At 42.8% G+C, this 16,326-nt stretch overlaps 1 protein-coding gene across 1 annotated transcript in view; it reads right to left on the bottom strand.

The window, feature by feature from the left end:
* The window catches only part of LOC142210062 (sperm axonemal maintenance protein CFAP97D1-like), a 66,105-nt gene that overhangs the window by 10,364 nt on the left and 39,415 nt on the right, over positions 1–16,326 (bottom strand). The window contains exons 4-6 of the mRNA XM_075279092.1: positions 6,648–6,771; positions 2,175–2,222; positions 1,933–2,064 (exon numbers count right to left, since the gene is read on the bottom strand). Coding sequence (XP_075135193.1) covers positions 1,933–2,064; positions 2,175–2,222; positions 6,648–6,771 — 304 coding nt within the window. The remainder of the gene's footprint in view (positions 1–1,932; positions 2,065–2,174; positions 2,223–6,647; positions 6,772–16,326) is intronic.

Here is a 16,326-nt window from a genome sequence, read left to right as displayed (position 1 = left end):
AACGGTGGACTACGAATTATGTATCGTCTATGATAATCTTTTCCGTGCTTTTGTTTTTATCAAGGAGAGTTGTGGCTCCGGGAAGTATCCATAATGGACAGTCAGGTCTGAGACTCATCATTTGCCCTGGGTGAAAAAAAGGAAAATTGTATAAATGCACATTGCAAGAAACACAACAAAGGAATTGGAGGAACCCCTAGACCGGCTGGGGAGGTGCGGGAAAAAAAAAAAAATATATATATGTTTTTTTGTTTTTTTAAAAAAGCATACTCACCTATTCCCCTTTGCTTAAAGGGGTATTCCCACGTCGCATACTCACCAGTCTTCACTGCTGTAAAATCTTCTTTATTCCTGGTTTCTTGCGTCATTTGGTGGGTGGGGTTTCACATGCAACCTGTCATTTAGCTCCGCCCCCAAATTATCATGTAGCTCCACCCACCACATAGCGTGATCCTATCGGGTGGCTGAGGGGCCTGTGATGTCATCAAAGGTCCTCAATATTGGACTATGAAGTACAGGCAGGAGCAACTCCATTCTGTGTTACATACAGAGACTGCCTGTCTCTGCCATAATGAACACAATTGAATTAGCTAACCTGATAACTGGGAGAACAGAAGATGAGTTCAGAAATGAAAGCAGCTCCTCTCCCCTATCTGAGAGCAGGACCTAGGTCACGTGGTGTAGACACAGGAATAGCTAGATACACAGGCTCGCTCCCTGCACTTAGCCCCTCCTCCCTCCCCCCTGAGAGCAGCAGATACATCACTTGACTTTTGAGCAGATAAGTCAGGGCTGTGTCAACAATGAATTGAATAAAGTAAGATAGTGGACAAACAAAGCAGTTTTGCTGAAGCAGTATATTTAGGAAAAGTCTTACATCCACATTAACAAGAGGTATAGATAGGATCCTTGTGATGGGACAACCCCTTTAATTGTCCATCCCAGTGTCCATTCGGACTCGTGCAGGGGTCTTGCCGGAAGTCCTGTGTCTCATGTGACTGCTGAGATCAATCACTCATATGTCACCAGTTTCTTGCCAGCAACAAATGAGGCCACTGAATTCAGTCACATGACTTGCAAGACTTATGGCAACAAGGCTCCGGTATTAGCCTGAACAGACTAGCAGTGGACAACGGATAGTCGGAGAAGAGTATGCTTTTTTTCTTTTTTTTTATATTGCACCTCCCCCAGCCCCCTCCTGAGCTACTCCAATTCCTGGACAATGCAAATAATACCTGTATTTCATGTGCAGGGGTGAACCTTCCCCTTTCGCCGCCCGAGGCGAACTACAGAAAGCCGCCCCCCCCCTGCCGGAGGAGGGGGAGGAGCGGGGGTGTGACTGAGCGGAGGGGGCGTGGCAAATCGAAGAGGGCGGGGCTTAGCGCAGTTCGTTGGCAGAGCACAGGCACGGAGAGGGCCTACTCTCTGCCTGAGCGTGAGGGGAGGCTGCTGGAGCAGCGCTGCTCCAGTGGCCTCCCCAAACCGCCGCTCGGTGCTAAGCCAGTCCAGGACAACTTGTCCTGGACTGGCTTAGGTTAGCAAAAATGCCGCCCTCCCTGGGGCCCTGGCATAGCGCCGCCTGAAGCGCTCGCTTCAGGTCGCCTCATGGGAGGTGCGGCGCTGTTCATGTGTATATAGCAATGTGTAGGGATGGGTATATGAAACACATGTGCACATGGGAAGAACACACAAACTCCATGCAGATGTTAGAATCAGATCCAGGATCCCAGTGCTGCAGCTTGTTCACGTCTGTTTTGACGGACACTGAAATAGACATGTGAATAGACCCATAGACTTTTATTAATTTTAATTTGCCCATGTGATGGCCTTCATGTGAATAAGGCCAAAAATAGACCAATATGTCTGTTTTTAATAAGCGTTAGGCCAGTTAAATACAGTACTGTCGTGTGCATAAAGCCTAAGGTTTCTCACAATGATGGCGTCACTTTTGGGAGATGTAGTACGCTTGGCAAGTACCACATTCTCTGTTTGTGCCTGTAGTTTGTCTTTTAGTGGCAGAGGTCCACCACCTGCTGGGTACATTGCACCCATCCTACTGTTACCCTGGTAGTTATGGGATGGAGTAAAACTAAACCGCATAGAAGACCCATGACATGTTTTAGCGCACGTTTTCCTGGTCCATGGCTGCGCAATGAAGCATACACATGTCGTACCTTGGCCACAGCATAAGAAGACGTGATCTGCAGATATTTTCTTGTAGCCTAGATTGAAGTGAGAGAAGACAGGATTAGAATCCACTTCTTAGCAAACTAGCAGACACACTAAACGCACCGAGGTTTTGCTTTTCTTCATTGTCTATTGAACTTGACATATTACTGCGTATGTCTTAGTGAGCTGGCCAAGAAAACCGTAATTGGCCTTAAACGAATCGATCTAAGCCGAAGCCGGACTTATTATTATATTTCTTAATAATGGATGACAAATAGCCTTTCCCAGTGGCTTCTGTCTCGGATCATTCCAGGTTAGAAAGGCTGATTTATACCACAATACATGACTTTATATAGCTGTTTTCTGGTGGCTGCTCTGTGAAGGCGTGAGCCCGCACCATAAAATAACATTATAACAGCTGCATGTAGTATTCATATCCCATAATAACATTGGCTTCTTCATCCTTTTTATTCATTAACATTATTACATTGTGTATGCGCCTGAGTGAATGCAGAAATAGCAGAGGTGAATTTATGATTTACAAAACTGTATTACCATTTATTTATTTATTTATTTATTTAAACCAGTAATATGTGAAATATATCACTTTTCTAATCTTTTTTGGTTTCTGAATGCATATTTTTTATTCTATTTTCTGTACAAGATTATGGAGGCGGCCATCTTGCATTCTCCTCTGCTCTCTAACAGCGTTTAGTGTTGGGTGTTACAGTCCTATGAAAAAGTTTGGGCACCCCTATTAATCTTAATCATTTTTTGTTCTAAATATTTTGGTGTTTGCAACAGCCATTTCAGTTTGATATATCTAATAACTGATGGACACAGTAATATTCCAGGATTGAAATGAGGTTTATTGTACTAACAGAAAATGTGCAATATGCATTAAACCAAAATTTGACCAGTGCAAAAGTATGGGCACCCTTATCATTTTATTGATTTGAATTCCCCTAACTACTTTTTACTGACTTACTGAAGCACAAAATTGGTTTTGTAACCTCAGTGAGCTTTGAACTTCATAGCCAGATGTATCCAATCATAAGAAAAGGTATTTAAGGTGGCCAATTGCAAGTTGATCTCCTATTTGAATCTCCTCTGAAGAGTGGCATCATGGGCTACTCAAAACAACTCTCAAATGATCTGAAAACAAAGATTGTTCAACATAGTTGTTCAGGGGAAGGATACAAAACGTTGTCTCAGAGATTTAACCTGTCAGTTTCCACTGTGAGGAACATAGTAAGGAAATGGAAGACCACAGGGACAGTTCTTGTTAAGCCCAGAAGTGGCAGGCCAAGAAAAATATCAGAAAGGCAGAGAAGAAGAATGGTGAGAACAGTCAAGGACAATCCACAGACCACCTCCAAAGAGCTGCAGCATCATCTTGCTGCAGATGGTGTCACTGTGCATCGGTCAACTATACAGCGCACTTTGCACAAATAGAAGCTGTATGGGAGAGTGATGAGAAAGAAGCCGTTTCTGCACGTACGCCACAAATAGAGTTGCCTGAGGTATGAAAAAGCACATTTGGACAAGGCAGCTTCATTTTGGAAACAAAAATTGAGTTGTTTGGTTATAAAAAAAGGCGTTATGCATGGCGTCCAAAAAGAAACAGCATTCCAAGAAAAACACATGCTACCCACTGTAAAATTTGGTGGAGGTTCCATCATGCTTTGGGGCTGTGTGGCCAATGCCGGCATCAGGAATCTTGTTAAAGTTGAGAGTCGCATGGATTCCACTCAGTATCAGCAGATTCTTGAGAATAATGTTCAAGAATCAGTGACGAAGTTGAAGTTACGCCGGGGATGGATATTTCAGCAAGACAATGATCCAAAACACCGCTCCAAATCCTCAGGCATTCATGCAGAGGAACAATTACAATGTTCTGGAATGGCCATCCCAGTCCCCAGACCTGAATATCATTGAACATCTGTGGGATGATTTGAAGAGGGCTGTCCATGCTCGGCGACCATCTAACTTAACTGAACTTGAATTGTTTGTCCAAAATACCTTTATCCAGGATCCAGGAACTGATTAAAAGCTACAGGAAGCGACTAGAGGCTGTTATCTTTGCAAAAGGAGGATCTACTAAATATTAATGTCACTTTTCTGTTGAGGTGCCCATACTTTTGCACCGGTCAAATTTTGGTTTAATGCATATTGCGCATTTTCTGTTAGTACAATAAACCTCATTTCAATCCTGAAATATTACTGTGTCCATCAGTTATTAGATATATCAAACTGAAATGGCTGTTATAAACACCAAAATATTTAGAACTAAAAATGATTACGATTAATAGGGGTGCCCAAACTTTTTCATAGGACTGTAAGTGCTGTTACTATAGAGGAGTTATCTTCTATTGTAATACCATCCACTGTATATACTCGAGTATAAGCCGAATTTTTCAGCACAGTTTTTGGCTATGACTAGCCACAATAGTAATGTATAGAATCTCCCATAAAATAGTGGGGAAAAAAAAGAAGCTTTAAAAAAATATATGTAATAAAAAAATTAAATAAAAGTTCTAAATCCCTCCTTTCCCTAGAATACATATAAAAGTAGAAAATGACTGTGAAACACAAACACATTAGGTATCCCTGTGTCTGACAGTGCCCGGTCTACTGAATATAGGGGATCTGCAGTGCTCCTGTTCCATCGGGAAGGGGTTAATAGGAGCACAGCAGATACCCTATATTCAGCCAGGATGAATTCCAAGTGGGGGAAAAAACTCAGTCCTGAAGCTCAGGGAAGGGGCAGACAGACAACCAAAACACCCCCTCCCCTTTCCAGCAACTACTGCACCCAAAAACTCCAACTCCATGAGGCCTCGGCTCATATTCGGGTCGGCTTATACTCGAGTATATACGGTAAGTTGATTGCTGAAAAGAAAACCCCATACAGAATTGTCAGTCTTGATATACTGTATGTCGGGCATGATATAATACTTTTTAATATATTGATAGTGATCTGGAAAATTAACAATAAAAACTATTAGGGCTCGTTCACACAGGACAAGAGGGGGTGGATTCTGATGCAGAATCTGCCCCCTCACAATGGAGGTCTATGTAGACCGCTAGCTTCCTTTTTTCCATGAGCGGTGTGTTCCGGCTCCCGGAAAAAAGAAGCGAGCTGCCCTTTCTTCAGGCGGATTTCGCAGCTGAGGTCAGCCCTGGCGTCCGCTTCGCAACAGCATCCTCCAGACTAGGCCCATTCATTTGGGCCTACTACGGAGCAGGAAGCCGCGACTGTCGGAAGCCGTGACAGTCGCGGCAGGAGCATTCTGGTCCTATTCTGACGCGGTCCCGTGCCCCTTGTGAATGAGGCCTAAAAATATGTTTAACATAAAAACTTGGTTTATGTAATAGTCCATTTTTGGTGATACATTCTCTTTATCTTTTTAAGTTTCTGTGTTTAAAGGGTTTAATGGGAATTAAAAAAAAAAATAACCAAATAAATATCTGAGGGTACTTGCACTAATACATGCCGTAATACCCATAGCTAGATACAGAAACTCTTGTGCCTCGGGAATATCAGGCGTAACAATGTTGCCATCTTATGTAAGTATGTAAGAAGCCCATGCAGGGCCACACATGGGCCCAGTACTTCTATCCGCAAAGCAGCGTCGCACCTCCCATGAGGCGACCTGAAGCAACCGCTTCAGGCGGCGCTATGCCAGGGCCTCAGGGAGGGCGGCATTTTTGCTTCCCTAAGCCAGTCCAGGACAAGCTGTCCTGGACTGGCTTAGCACCGAGCGGTGGTTTGGGGAGGCCCCTCACGCTCAGGCAGAGAGCGGGTCATCTCTGTGCCTGCTCTCTGCCTGTGAACGGCGCTAAGCCCCTCCCCGCTTGGCCATGCCCCCTTCTCGGGGAGGGGAGGGGGGCGGCTTTCTGTAGTTCGCCTCGGGCGGCGAAAGGGGAGGTTCACCCCTGCCGCAAAGGACCTTCATGTGTCTACCTATCCACTAATAATTGTAAGTCATAGACAGAAATCATTGGCGTTGGCAGAGTAGCCTTCCATGTAAGAAGGAGCAAAAGCAAATACTAAAGGTGTACTCGGGAAGTATCAGTACTGGAGCAGCGGGGAGTGGGGAGGTGAGTATGCTTGTAGGGTTTTTCTACCATTCTGAGGTTGTTACTTGTCAGACATTTACACAATAAGAATTTTTGATTCCAAAGAATAACACTATATAAGACTCCCAAAGGTTTTCATTAGATATAGCATCCTCTGCTTATGAGATTGGAGCAGGGATTTAGATGTATTGTATTAAAATACTGCATTGCAGATCTCAAACCAAGTAATACTGGCCCAGATTGTACAGAATAGAACAGAACCAGTTATGATGCAGTAACAAGATGCCTATTGTTGTGAACCTGATTCCCGTAAAGTTCTTGGGTCGCTCGGAGCACCTCTCATAGGTACCATTAGCACAGTTTACTTCTCCATCTCAGCACGAATATAACATCACCTTCCATTCATCTTCCCATTTCTTGTGATCATAGTTCGGCTTGCTATCCTGAATCCTCTTGTGTATTGCTTGGTTTTCTGCAGTAATCCTTACAATTTCTCTGTTCCTTTGGCTGCTATTAAGACTATGAAACAGAATGAAATAAAAAGATATAAGTGATTATACGTAAAGCAAAACTCTAGTTATTCTTTTTCTTTCAATATGTACCTATTCCTCTAATCTAATATATATATATATATATATATATATATATATATATATATATATATATCCTATTAATATTATAAATGTGAAATGTTTGTGAGTTTGTGGGTTTGTGACTTTGGATGTTCGGATGTTTGGCGGTCAATCATGCAAAAACCGCCCCACCGATTTGGCTGAAATTTTCCACAAACATAGTTACTACACTCGATTGCGCAATAGGCTACTTTTCGTCACAATAGCGCACATACGTTTTTCCCAGGACCCCCACAAAACCCGAACTCGCATCACTATCTCTGCAATCTCACACACTTTGGACCATAGCAAGCCACAAAATTCATATTACCCTCTACAGCAGAGGTCAGCAACCCCTGGCAAACGTGCCAAGAGTGGCACTCCTGCCATATTTGACTGGCATGCCAGCAGCACAGGACCTGAAAGAGTTAAATGAAGTCTGAGTCTCTTCAGTGCTCTGCTAGAGCTGAGGCATAAGGACACTCCCCTTTGAGAGGGGTGCAGGAAACCCAGGGGGTGCAGCTTAATCGCTCAAGTCTCTGCCTGCTATAGTGATAGCTCCTGCCATCTGCACCCTGCAAACATTCCCCGAGGAGGACAGGAAGCTGCTAGCAAACTGAAAGTAAGAAACACACAGGTCCCTTCCTTTAGTTCTTATTCTCATTAATGTCAGCCATTTGGGGTTATTAGTTTAGTGTTAATAACTCCATGTGCCTCACATTAATAGGAATAAACCCCATTATATCCCTCATATTAACCCCTGTGTGCCCCATATAAAGATTACTAATATGTGAGACATATGGAGGTACTAATAAAAGACTTCAATAATGAAGATACTTAATTATTACCTCCAAGTCTCTCACATATCAGTAACTAGAGATGAGCGAGTACTGTTCGGATCAGCCGATCCGAACAGCACGCTCCATAGAAATGAATGGATGCACCTGGTACTTCCGCTTGGACGTAGCCGGCGCGCTTAACCCCCCGCGTGACGGCTACGTCCATTCATTTCTATGCGACCGTGCTGTTCGGATCGGCTGATCCGAACAGTACTCGCTCATCTCTATCAGTAACTCTTACACAGGGGTTAATGTGAGGGACATTATGGGGTTAATTGCTATTAATAAGAGGCACATGGAGTTACTAAACTGTCATGCACAGGGCCAGACTTTATGTTGCTTACTCAAGAGTATCCTGTGCCCAAAACTTACATGTACTGGCGCAAAATAACAAATCATACAATGTCATATATCCAAGTATATTCACTTGAAATACCTCTGTCCCAAAGACACTATGTACAGTTTATACCAACACCGTATATATAGCAGCTGAAATACAAATTACGTTCAACACAAAAGTCTCACGTATTCTCAGAATTACAGCAAAAACAAGATACAAAGTTACATTTCATATCCCATCCCTTATACACAGTACGAAAACCTTACCCGCTCCTGTATATACCCACTTCTACAATCACCGCAGACGAAGTCGCGGGTACCAGCTAATATATATATATATATATATATATATATATATATATATATATATTAGCAAGTACTACCTTTAGTTATTCCTGAGAATTCATTGGATTGGATCAAATGATCTATGATGACCTAACGGAAATTACATCTTCTGTGCTTTCCAAAAGTCACAGTCTCCCTTCCTGGATGATAAAACTGTATGATCTGTTGTGCACAGGTTCTCCAGGAGAAGGACACAAACTCCTTTCACAGCTACCGGCTCCTTTCACACAGTTATAATGCAAGACAGCTCAACTTTCCTAGATATATACCGGGACAAAGACAACACCACTTGACTAAATTTTACTTCCTATGTGTCGTTAAGGTCAAAGAGTGTCTTATTTCTCTCGCTTAAGGACCTCAGGGCTAGGACAAGGTACTGTATGTGTGTAATAGGTGTTGGAAAAATTGCACTCTTTGTGTGCATGTTACTGGGTGAGTCAGGACAGAAACAAATTGTCCATCTGTCCATTAACTCCCTTCTGACATCTGGCGTAACAATACAGCGATGTCGGTATTTAAATATGGCGTCCACTCGTGAGATGACTGGTCGTCATAGCCACTGGGTCTCTGCTGTATTAAGATGCTGCCATTTTGACAAGGATACGGGGCTGGCCAAATCAACCCCCTTTCCTTATAATACATACAAAAGTAGAAAATTACTGTGGAAAATATCCCTATTTCCGTAAACTCCCAGTCTACAAACTTATAAAAATATTTTTCCCGTATGGTGAATGCCAAACTGCCATTTTTTTTGCTGTTTCATTGCTGATAAAAATTTTAATAAGATGTGATTAAAGTAATAAATGGTATAGCTAAAAAGTACACCTGTCCCCACAAAAATGCACACAAATGCAACTTTTCTCCAATTCCACCCCATTCAGAATGTTTTTCCAGTTTCCCAGTACATTGTACAGAATAATAAATGGCAACATCATGAAGAACAAACATTAACGCCCCACCACCAGCACCACCACAACCGCTGGTTTGGGAAGAGCATGTGTTTCTCCATCTTTTGGCAGATGTAGATATTGTGCACACACGCCACCAGCACATATCAATGAGGCTCACAAGAAAAGGTGAAGGATCACTGCCATAGTCTACAGCTGACCTGATAGTGACAGATCTACACAACGTGATTGTACATTATATGCAACAGATGAATCATATATCACAAAAAGTTCACACAGTCTGGGGTTAGGCTTCTCTTTCATCTGAATCAAAGGCTTTTCAAGTGTAAAAGATTGCAGATTACTACATACAGCGCCTTACAAGAGCACAGCACATGCTAGTCTTATTTAGTGGATTCTTCATCATAGATGTTTGCTTGCCCCCAGGAAAGTACAATTTCCCAGTAAGTGCACTGGTGGAGGAACAGTCAGTGGAAAAAAAAAATAAAGGAATATATGAGAATTGAATCACTGATGCACATGCCTGTAGAAACTCCAGACGCAGTATAGAATTGATATCCCTGATATTGTTGTACATGGAGATATAAGCTCATGCATCTATATTGTGGTTCTACATTTACTACTAAACAGTATAAACTCAGTCTGAAAATACGTCAGATTTATCTCAGTGGCTAGTGCTGGATGATAAATCTGATGTATCTTTACACTGTCTATTCTTCATTTATACCACCAATTAGCTAGCGTACTTTGGGACAGAATTTCTATGGCATATAGCAGAATTACATCTGAGGACATGCTGCGATTTGCAAATATGGGTATTTTTCTGCAATGTGTGGATAGGATTCACTAGAATCCCATCCACTTTGCAGAGACTGTACAACGCCGCGGTGTTTAACCCACATCAGGTGTCAGTCTTAGTCTGGGGTCACACGTGGCGGAAACATAGCAGGAAAACAGTCACAGCAAAGTGGATTAGATTGTAATGAATCCCGTGTGGTGCGGAAACAAGGCAATTTACTAAACTGTCATGGTTTGGGAAATCGCAGCATATCAATTAAATCTATGGAAACGCGGGCGTTTTCCCTATAGATGCAATTGAAGCAGATAGTCTGAAGAGGAACACTCCACAAACTTTCTGTGCAAAATGCTGCGGGAAGAACCATGATGCATTACCGCGCAGCTTTTTCCTGACAGCACTTTTTTGCTGCAGGATGCCACGTGGGCCTTAAACTAGAGGCTTTCTGGGGTTATAATATGAATTGTCTTTAGGACATTTAGCACCACCACAGTGGCTATTAGGGTAAGTTCACAGAGATTTTGAGGCCGTATCAGACACTGTGATAAATCTGGGGTAGTTTAGTACTACCTAGCTGCCAGCTTTAGCACAGGAACTCTAAGGCTGAGTTCACATGGGATATTTTGGCCAGGATTTTGAGGCAGAATCCTCTTCAAAATCCTGACCAAAAAAAACGGCTCCCATTGAAATCAATGGGAGCCGCTCAGGAGTTTTTTCCGGGAGCTGTTTCTTCCGGCTCCCGGAAAAAAAAAGCGAGGTGCTCAGTCTTCAGACCAAGTCGCCTTGCGATTCGACCTGAAGACACTCCCTCCTCCGGACTAGGCCCAATTATTGGGCCTAATCTGGAGCGGAGTGCACGGCTGGATGCCAGTGTACTGCACCGGCTTTCAGTCATGGCTACTCGGTTTTTGGATGGGACCCTGAGGCGGCCTCTGCCTCAAGCTCTGATCCAAAAACCTCCGTGTGAACTTACCCTCACGCTCCAGAAGCAGATAGAACTTTATTGTGAAGTTGCTGTGAATTATTCTGTGGTTCAATCCAATTAACTTGATGGGGACTGAGCTGCAGTATCCAGGCACAAACATTACAGTATAGCACATAGTGGTATGGCTCACATTAAAAATGGGCACATATCCCAAGGGTCGATCCCTTTCTCTAATGATTTGGCGCCTGTTGAAAGTCAATTCCCTCATCAAACTTTGGGCAGCATTTTGGCAATAAATTTGCGGACATTCCCATATCAGCTATATCTTCACCATTCCAATCACACACTTGAAGCTTGGGTTCAACATTTCAATAGAAGAAAAACAAAGTGCAATCTGCTCCTATAAGCAGACATATAATGTTCTGGTACAGGCCGCTGTGCCCTGTAATATGGAGATAAAGGAGGCAATCTAGTGGGTTGCTGCACATGACAGATAGGTGCAAGAAATCTAATTAAAATGCAGAGAAAAAAAAATCTAATCTCCAGTATGTGAAGAATCTCATCTGGAGCTTGTGCTAAATACAGTGACAAATTATACTGAAAACTACCATAGTAAGGAACACTTAGAGATCAGAAATATGCAGATCAAGTGAGAAAACCATAGAATAGATTATATACAATGTCAGGACTTAAAGAGGACCTTTCATCAGATTGGGCACAGGCAGTTCTATATACTGCTGGAAAGCCCCACAGTGCGCTTTCCCGATCTAGGCCCCGGGTAAAGCGCTATCGGTCCCGGTACCGTAGCGCTTTACAGTCAGAAGGGCGTTTCTGACAGTCAGTCAGGAACGTCCCTCTCCGTACACTATAGAACCACTAACAAGTAGACGGACCAATGTAAACAAGACCATGTTGGGCAAACCTTACAAAATTTGTTTTGAGGAATATTCTCAGGTTTGCCAAGCGGTTTTGTTTCGGGCCAAAACTTCTATCATTATACTCTGGAGTCTCTTCATACTCCAAAGTATAATAAGTGAAGGTGGGAGTTGAGCAAACATGGCAAACAGTCTTAGTTTTGTGCTCCTTCACGGTGTCCGGTTATCTCTCTACGTCCGCTTTGGCCTCCAGAATGACATCCATGACCCTGAGGGATGCTAACATTTTGATGCTTAGACACCAGGGCTGCTGACTACATTCTGGAGGGCAGAAGAAGCCAAAGAGGTCACAGAGGGTCTGCCAGGAGAGGTGAGTACAACTATTAGCTATATTTACTCATCTCTTGGGCCTCCACTTATTGTAATTTGCTAATATATGTAAATTATATTCCCCAAGTTGGGAGCGCCTTTAAAGAAGTCTAAGGGTAGGTCACTAAGAGACTGATACAGATGGAGCTCTCTCTGTCTTGTGTCCATCTGCATTCACTCTCATGTAAAAAACATGATGGAAAACAGCTTCCGTCATGTTTTTTTTTTTACATTAGAGTCAATGGGAATGAACACAGATAGAGAGAGCCTCAACTCAATCAGTCACTCTGACGAATAGCAATGGACATTCATAATGGCAGTGTGAACGTCCCTTAGTTGTATCGTTGCTCCATTACTCTTCCTAGAAATGTCTAAATAAATTGGAAGGTGTGTGTTACCAGTTGTAAGTGCTGACAGTGCCATACACTGGAGACTAGGAGAATGGTAACACCCAGTTGCCAATTGGTTTATAAACTTGTAGGAGGATTAGCAGAGGAACAGCATAATATAGATTTATAAGAGATGATTCAGAGTTGCTATGTCACTGGGAATACAAGACATATCGGGAGGGGTACGGGGTCTTCTTTAAATATAAAGGCACATGTATTAATGGTAAGACCTATAATATATATATATATATATATATATATATATATATATATATATATATATATATTAACAAGACACACACAACTTTCTAGACTTTTCAATGAATCAGAAAAGGTTTGATACAAGATGTTAGAGCGCTGTCCTTGACAGGAATGAAAGAAAGTGAAGAGAAATGATCAGAATACATTTGCATGGTAGATACGGCAAATTGGTCCCCACGCAGTCCTGTGACATTCACTTTACTCTAATCAATACATGTAATGGATTCTTTAATATGACATTTTTATCCACTTATATTGATGGTCTCCAGTTTAACTGCCTCAGTGTAGTCATTGTGGTAAAGATATCTCCGCTCAGAGAATTGCGTTGGAGGACAAGCTTTTCTATTATTACCAGACGGTCCAAGTTTGAGGTGCAAAACTGTATTTTATATTGTAAGGTAAAATTTAGATAAGACCAACAAGGAATATAAAAGGTAAATAATAGTTGGCTTGTGTTAAAGGGATTGCACCAGTGGTGTAACTAGGTTACTAGGTGGGGCCCTGTGGCGAACTTTTGACATGGACCCCCCCCCCCCCAACCCCCCGACCGACTCCATCCCCCTACATTCCTGCGCGCTCTATTATGCCCCATAGAGTCCCCTGCACACAATATTATGCCCCATAGTGGCCCCTGCACACAGTATTATGCCCCATAGTGGCCCCTGCACACAGTATTATCCCCATAGTGGCCCCTGAACACAGTATTATCCCCATAGTGGCCCCTGCACACAGTATTATGTCCCAATAGTGGCCCCTGCACACAGTATTATCCCCCATAGTGGCCCCTGCACACAGTATTATGCCCCATAGTGGCCCCAGCACGCAGTATTATGCCTCATAGTGGCTCCTTCACATACTATTATGTCCTATAGTGGCCCCTGCACATAGTATTATGACCCATAGTATGCCCCATAATGAATGCCCATGAACAATTAGTATACTCTGGGGTCTTTTCAGACCCCAGAGTATAATAATCAGAGACTGAGGGGAGATACAAACATAAAAAACACTGTCACTTACCTATCCCCGGCTCCTCTGCAGTTCTCGGTGGTGTTGGCCATCTTCAATGACATCAATGACACAGGTCCCTTGTCAAGTGACATTAGGGACATCACACAACTAGGCCCAATGCCAGAGAGGTAAGTAACAGTGTTTTTTATGTTCCATACCTCTCCCGGGGCTCCAATCATTATACTTGGATCGGTAAGTAAATACCGATACCAGGATCAGTAAGTAAATAGAGTCCGTTACCGGCTGGAGTAACTCCAGCTGGTAATGGCCTGTTAAGAAAAAAAAAAAAAAAAACCTGCAGCAGTAGCAGCTGTCGCCGGGCCCCTAATATCCCGGGCCCTGTGGCAGCCGCTATCCCTGCTACCTCAGCAATTACGCCACTGGATTGCACCAAAAATGACACTTTGATCCTGGAAGTTGGACCTCATCGATCATGCACTTATAGTGACATTATAGTGTATATTGGGGGCTCTGATTCTCCTTAGACAGAGCACCATGCAAGAATAAGAAATCTTATAGACCATGTAATGCTCCTCTAAGAGAAAGGTATACAAATTTGCTCTCTTTCTCAGAAAAGGAAAGATTCATCTCTAGCGACACCTGTTGGAAGACAGCCATCTTAGAAGTCAATGTCTGTCATTATGCAGGCCCTAGCTGTGTTCCAAGAAAGGTTGTAAACTTACATCCTAGTTTGTTTTTTGTTTTTTTTTTTAAATGTAGATTGTGAGCCCTACATAGAGCTCACAATGTACATTTTTTCCCTATCAGTATGTCTTTTTGGAATATGGGATGGAAATCCATGCAAACACGGGGAGAACATACAAACTCCTTGCAGATGGTTTTTCGCTCGTGGTGGGATTTGAACACCAGGACTCCAGCGCTGCGAGGCTGCAGTGCTAACCACTGAGCCACCGTGTGGCCCCCACTTACATCCTAGTTTTGTCCCAAGACCCATTTACAGCGTTGGCCAAAAGTATTCTTCCTGCAATTCTGTCAAATAATACTCATTTTCTTCCAGAAAATTATTGCAATCACAAATTCTTTGGTATATTATTTTCATTTAATTTGTCTTCAATGGAAAACCACAAAAAGAATTGTCAAAAAGCCAAATTGGAAATAATTCCACACCAAACATAAAAAGGGGGTGGACAAAAGTATTGGCACTGTTTGAAAAATCATGTGATGCTTCTCTAATTTGTGTAATTAACAGCACCTGTTACTTACCTGAGGCACCTAACAGGTGGTGACAATAGCTAAATCACACTTGCAGCCAGTTGAAATGGATTAAAGTTGACTCCATTATACTCAAAGTATAAATGCTTCCTTTCTAGTTGTGTCCCAAAGCCTGAGTGAGGACTTGGCTTTCACTTATAAGATTCCTGCCTTCCAAGAGATTGCAAAAAAGGCACAGCTTTCTTTTTTTTTTCAAGAGAGCTAATTTGCAGTATAGTATACATACCGCAGAACCATTCCAGATTCAGCAGGACAGCCCTGGATTTCGGGTGCTGTGTAAGGAGAGTGACCTTATACTCTAGGTGCTGTATCTAATGCTGGCACCTTGAAAGTGGACATAGGCAATATAGTGACATCATTACATCATGCCTGCTGCTCCCAAAACACTGACAACAGAGACTGGGATTGGCTACAGAGAATAGGGGCAAGATAAGCATTCCCTTTTATTCTTTTTGTGTGTTTTTCTGTACTTGCTACAAAGAGGGAACATTACAGCATGACGGTCACAAAGAGAGGACATTATTTATACTATGTGGGGGCCACAATGAGTGGGCATTAAACTGTGTGAGGTCTATAAGGAGTCATTATATGGTGTGGTGGCAACAGGGAAGGGACATTATACTGCTTGGACCACAAGGAGGTTCTTCACTCTTAACCTGCTTCTCCACCATAACCAACAAAAAGCTCTCGACCCTAATTTCAAAATCCCACCTCACCACCTGTGTACTTAACCCGATCTAGTCGCACCTTGTCCCCAACCTAACTAAAGTCTTCACTCCAGCTTTAAACCATCTCTTCAACCTCTCTCTAACCAGTGGTTCCTTCCCATCTGCCCTCAAACATGCTACTGTCACTACCGTCCTTAAAAAAACATCCCTTGACCCATCCTCTTCAGCCAACTATCTAATTACCTTTCTATGCCTCAAAACTGCACGAACAACACGTCCACTCAAACTATCTTCCTATGTCTCATCCAACTTATTCTTTGACAAGCTACAGTTAGGCTTCCAAGCCCATCACTCCTCAGAAACTGCACTAACCAAAGTCAAAATCAACCTACTAACTGCCAAAGCCAAGCATCACCACTCTTGGCCTTCTCCTGGACCTGCTCATAAATCAACCACACGTTCAGTGTCTCCCACTCACACACCACCTCCTCACTGCTCCTTCTTT

The sequence above is a fragment of the Leptodactylus fuscus genome, chromosome 6, assembly GCF_031893055.1.
Source record: "Leptodactylus fuscus isolate aLepFus1 chromosome 6, aLepFus1.hap2, whole genome shotgun sequence".
Lineage (NCBI taxonomy): Eukaryota > Metazoa > Chordata > Amphibia > Anura > Leptodactylidae > Leptodactylus > Leptodactylus fuscus.
This window is presented reverse-complemented; position numbering and strand designations above follow the sequence as displayed.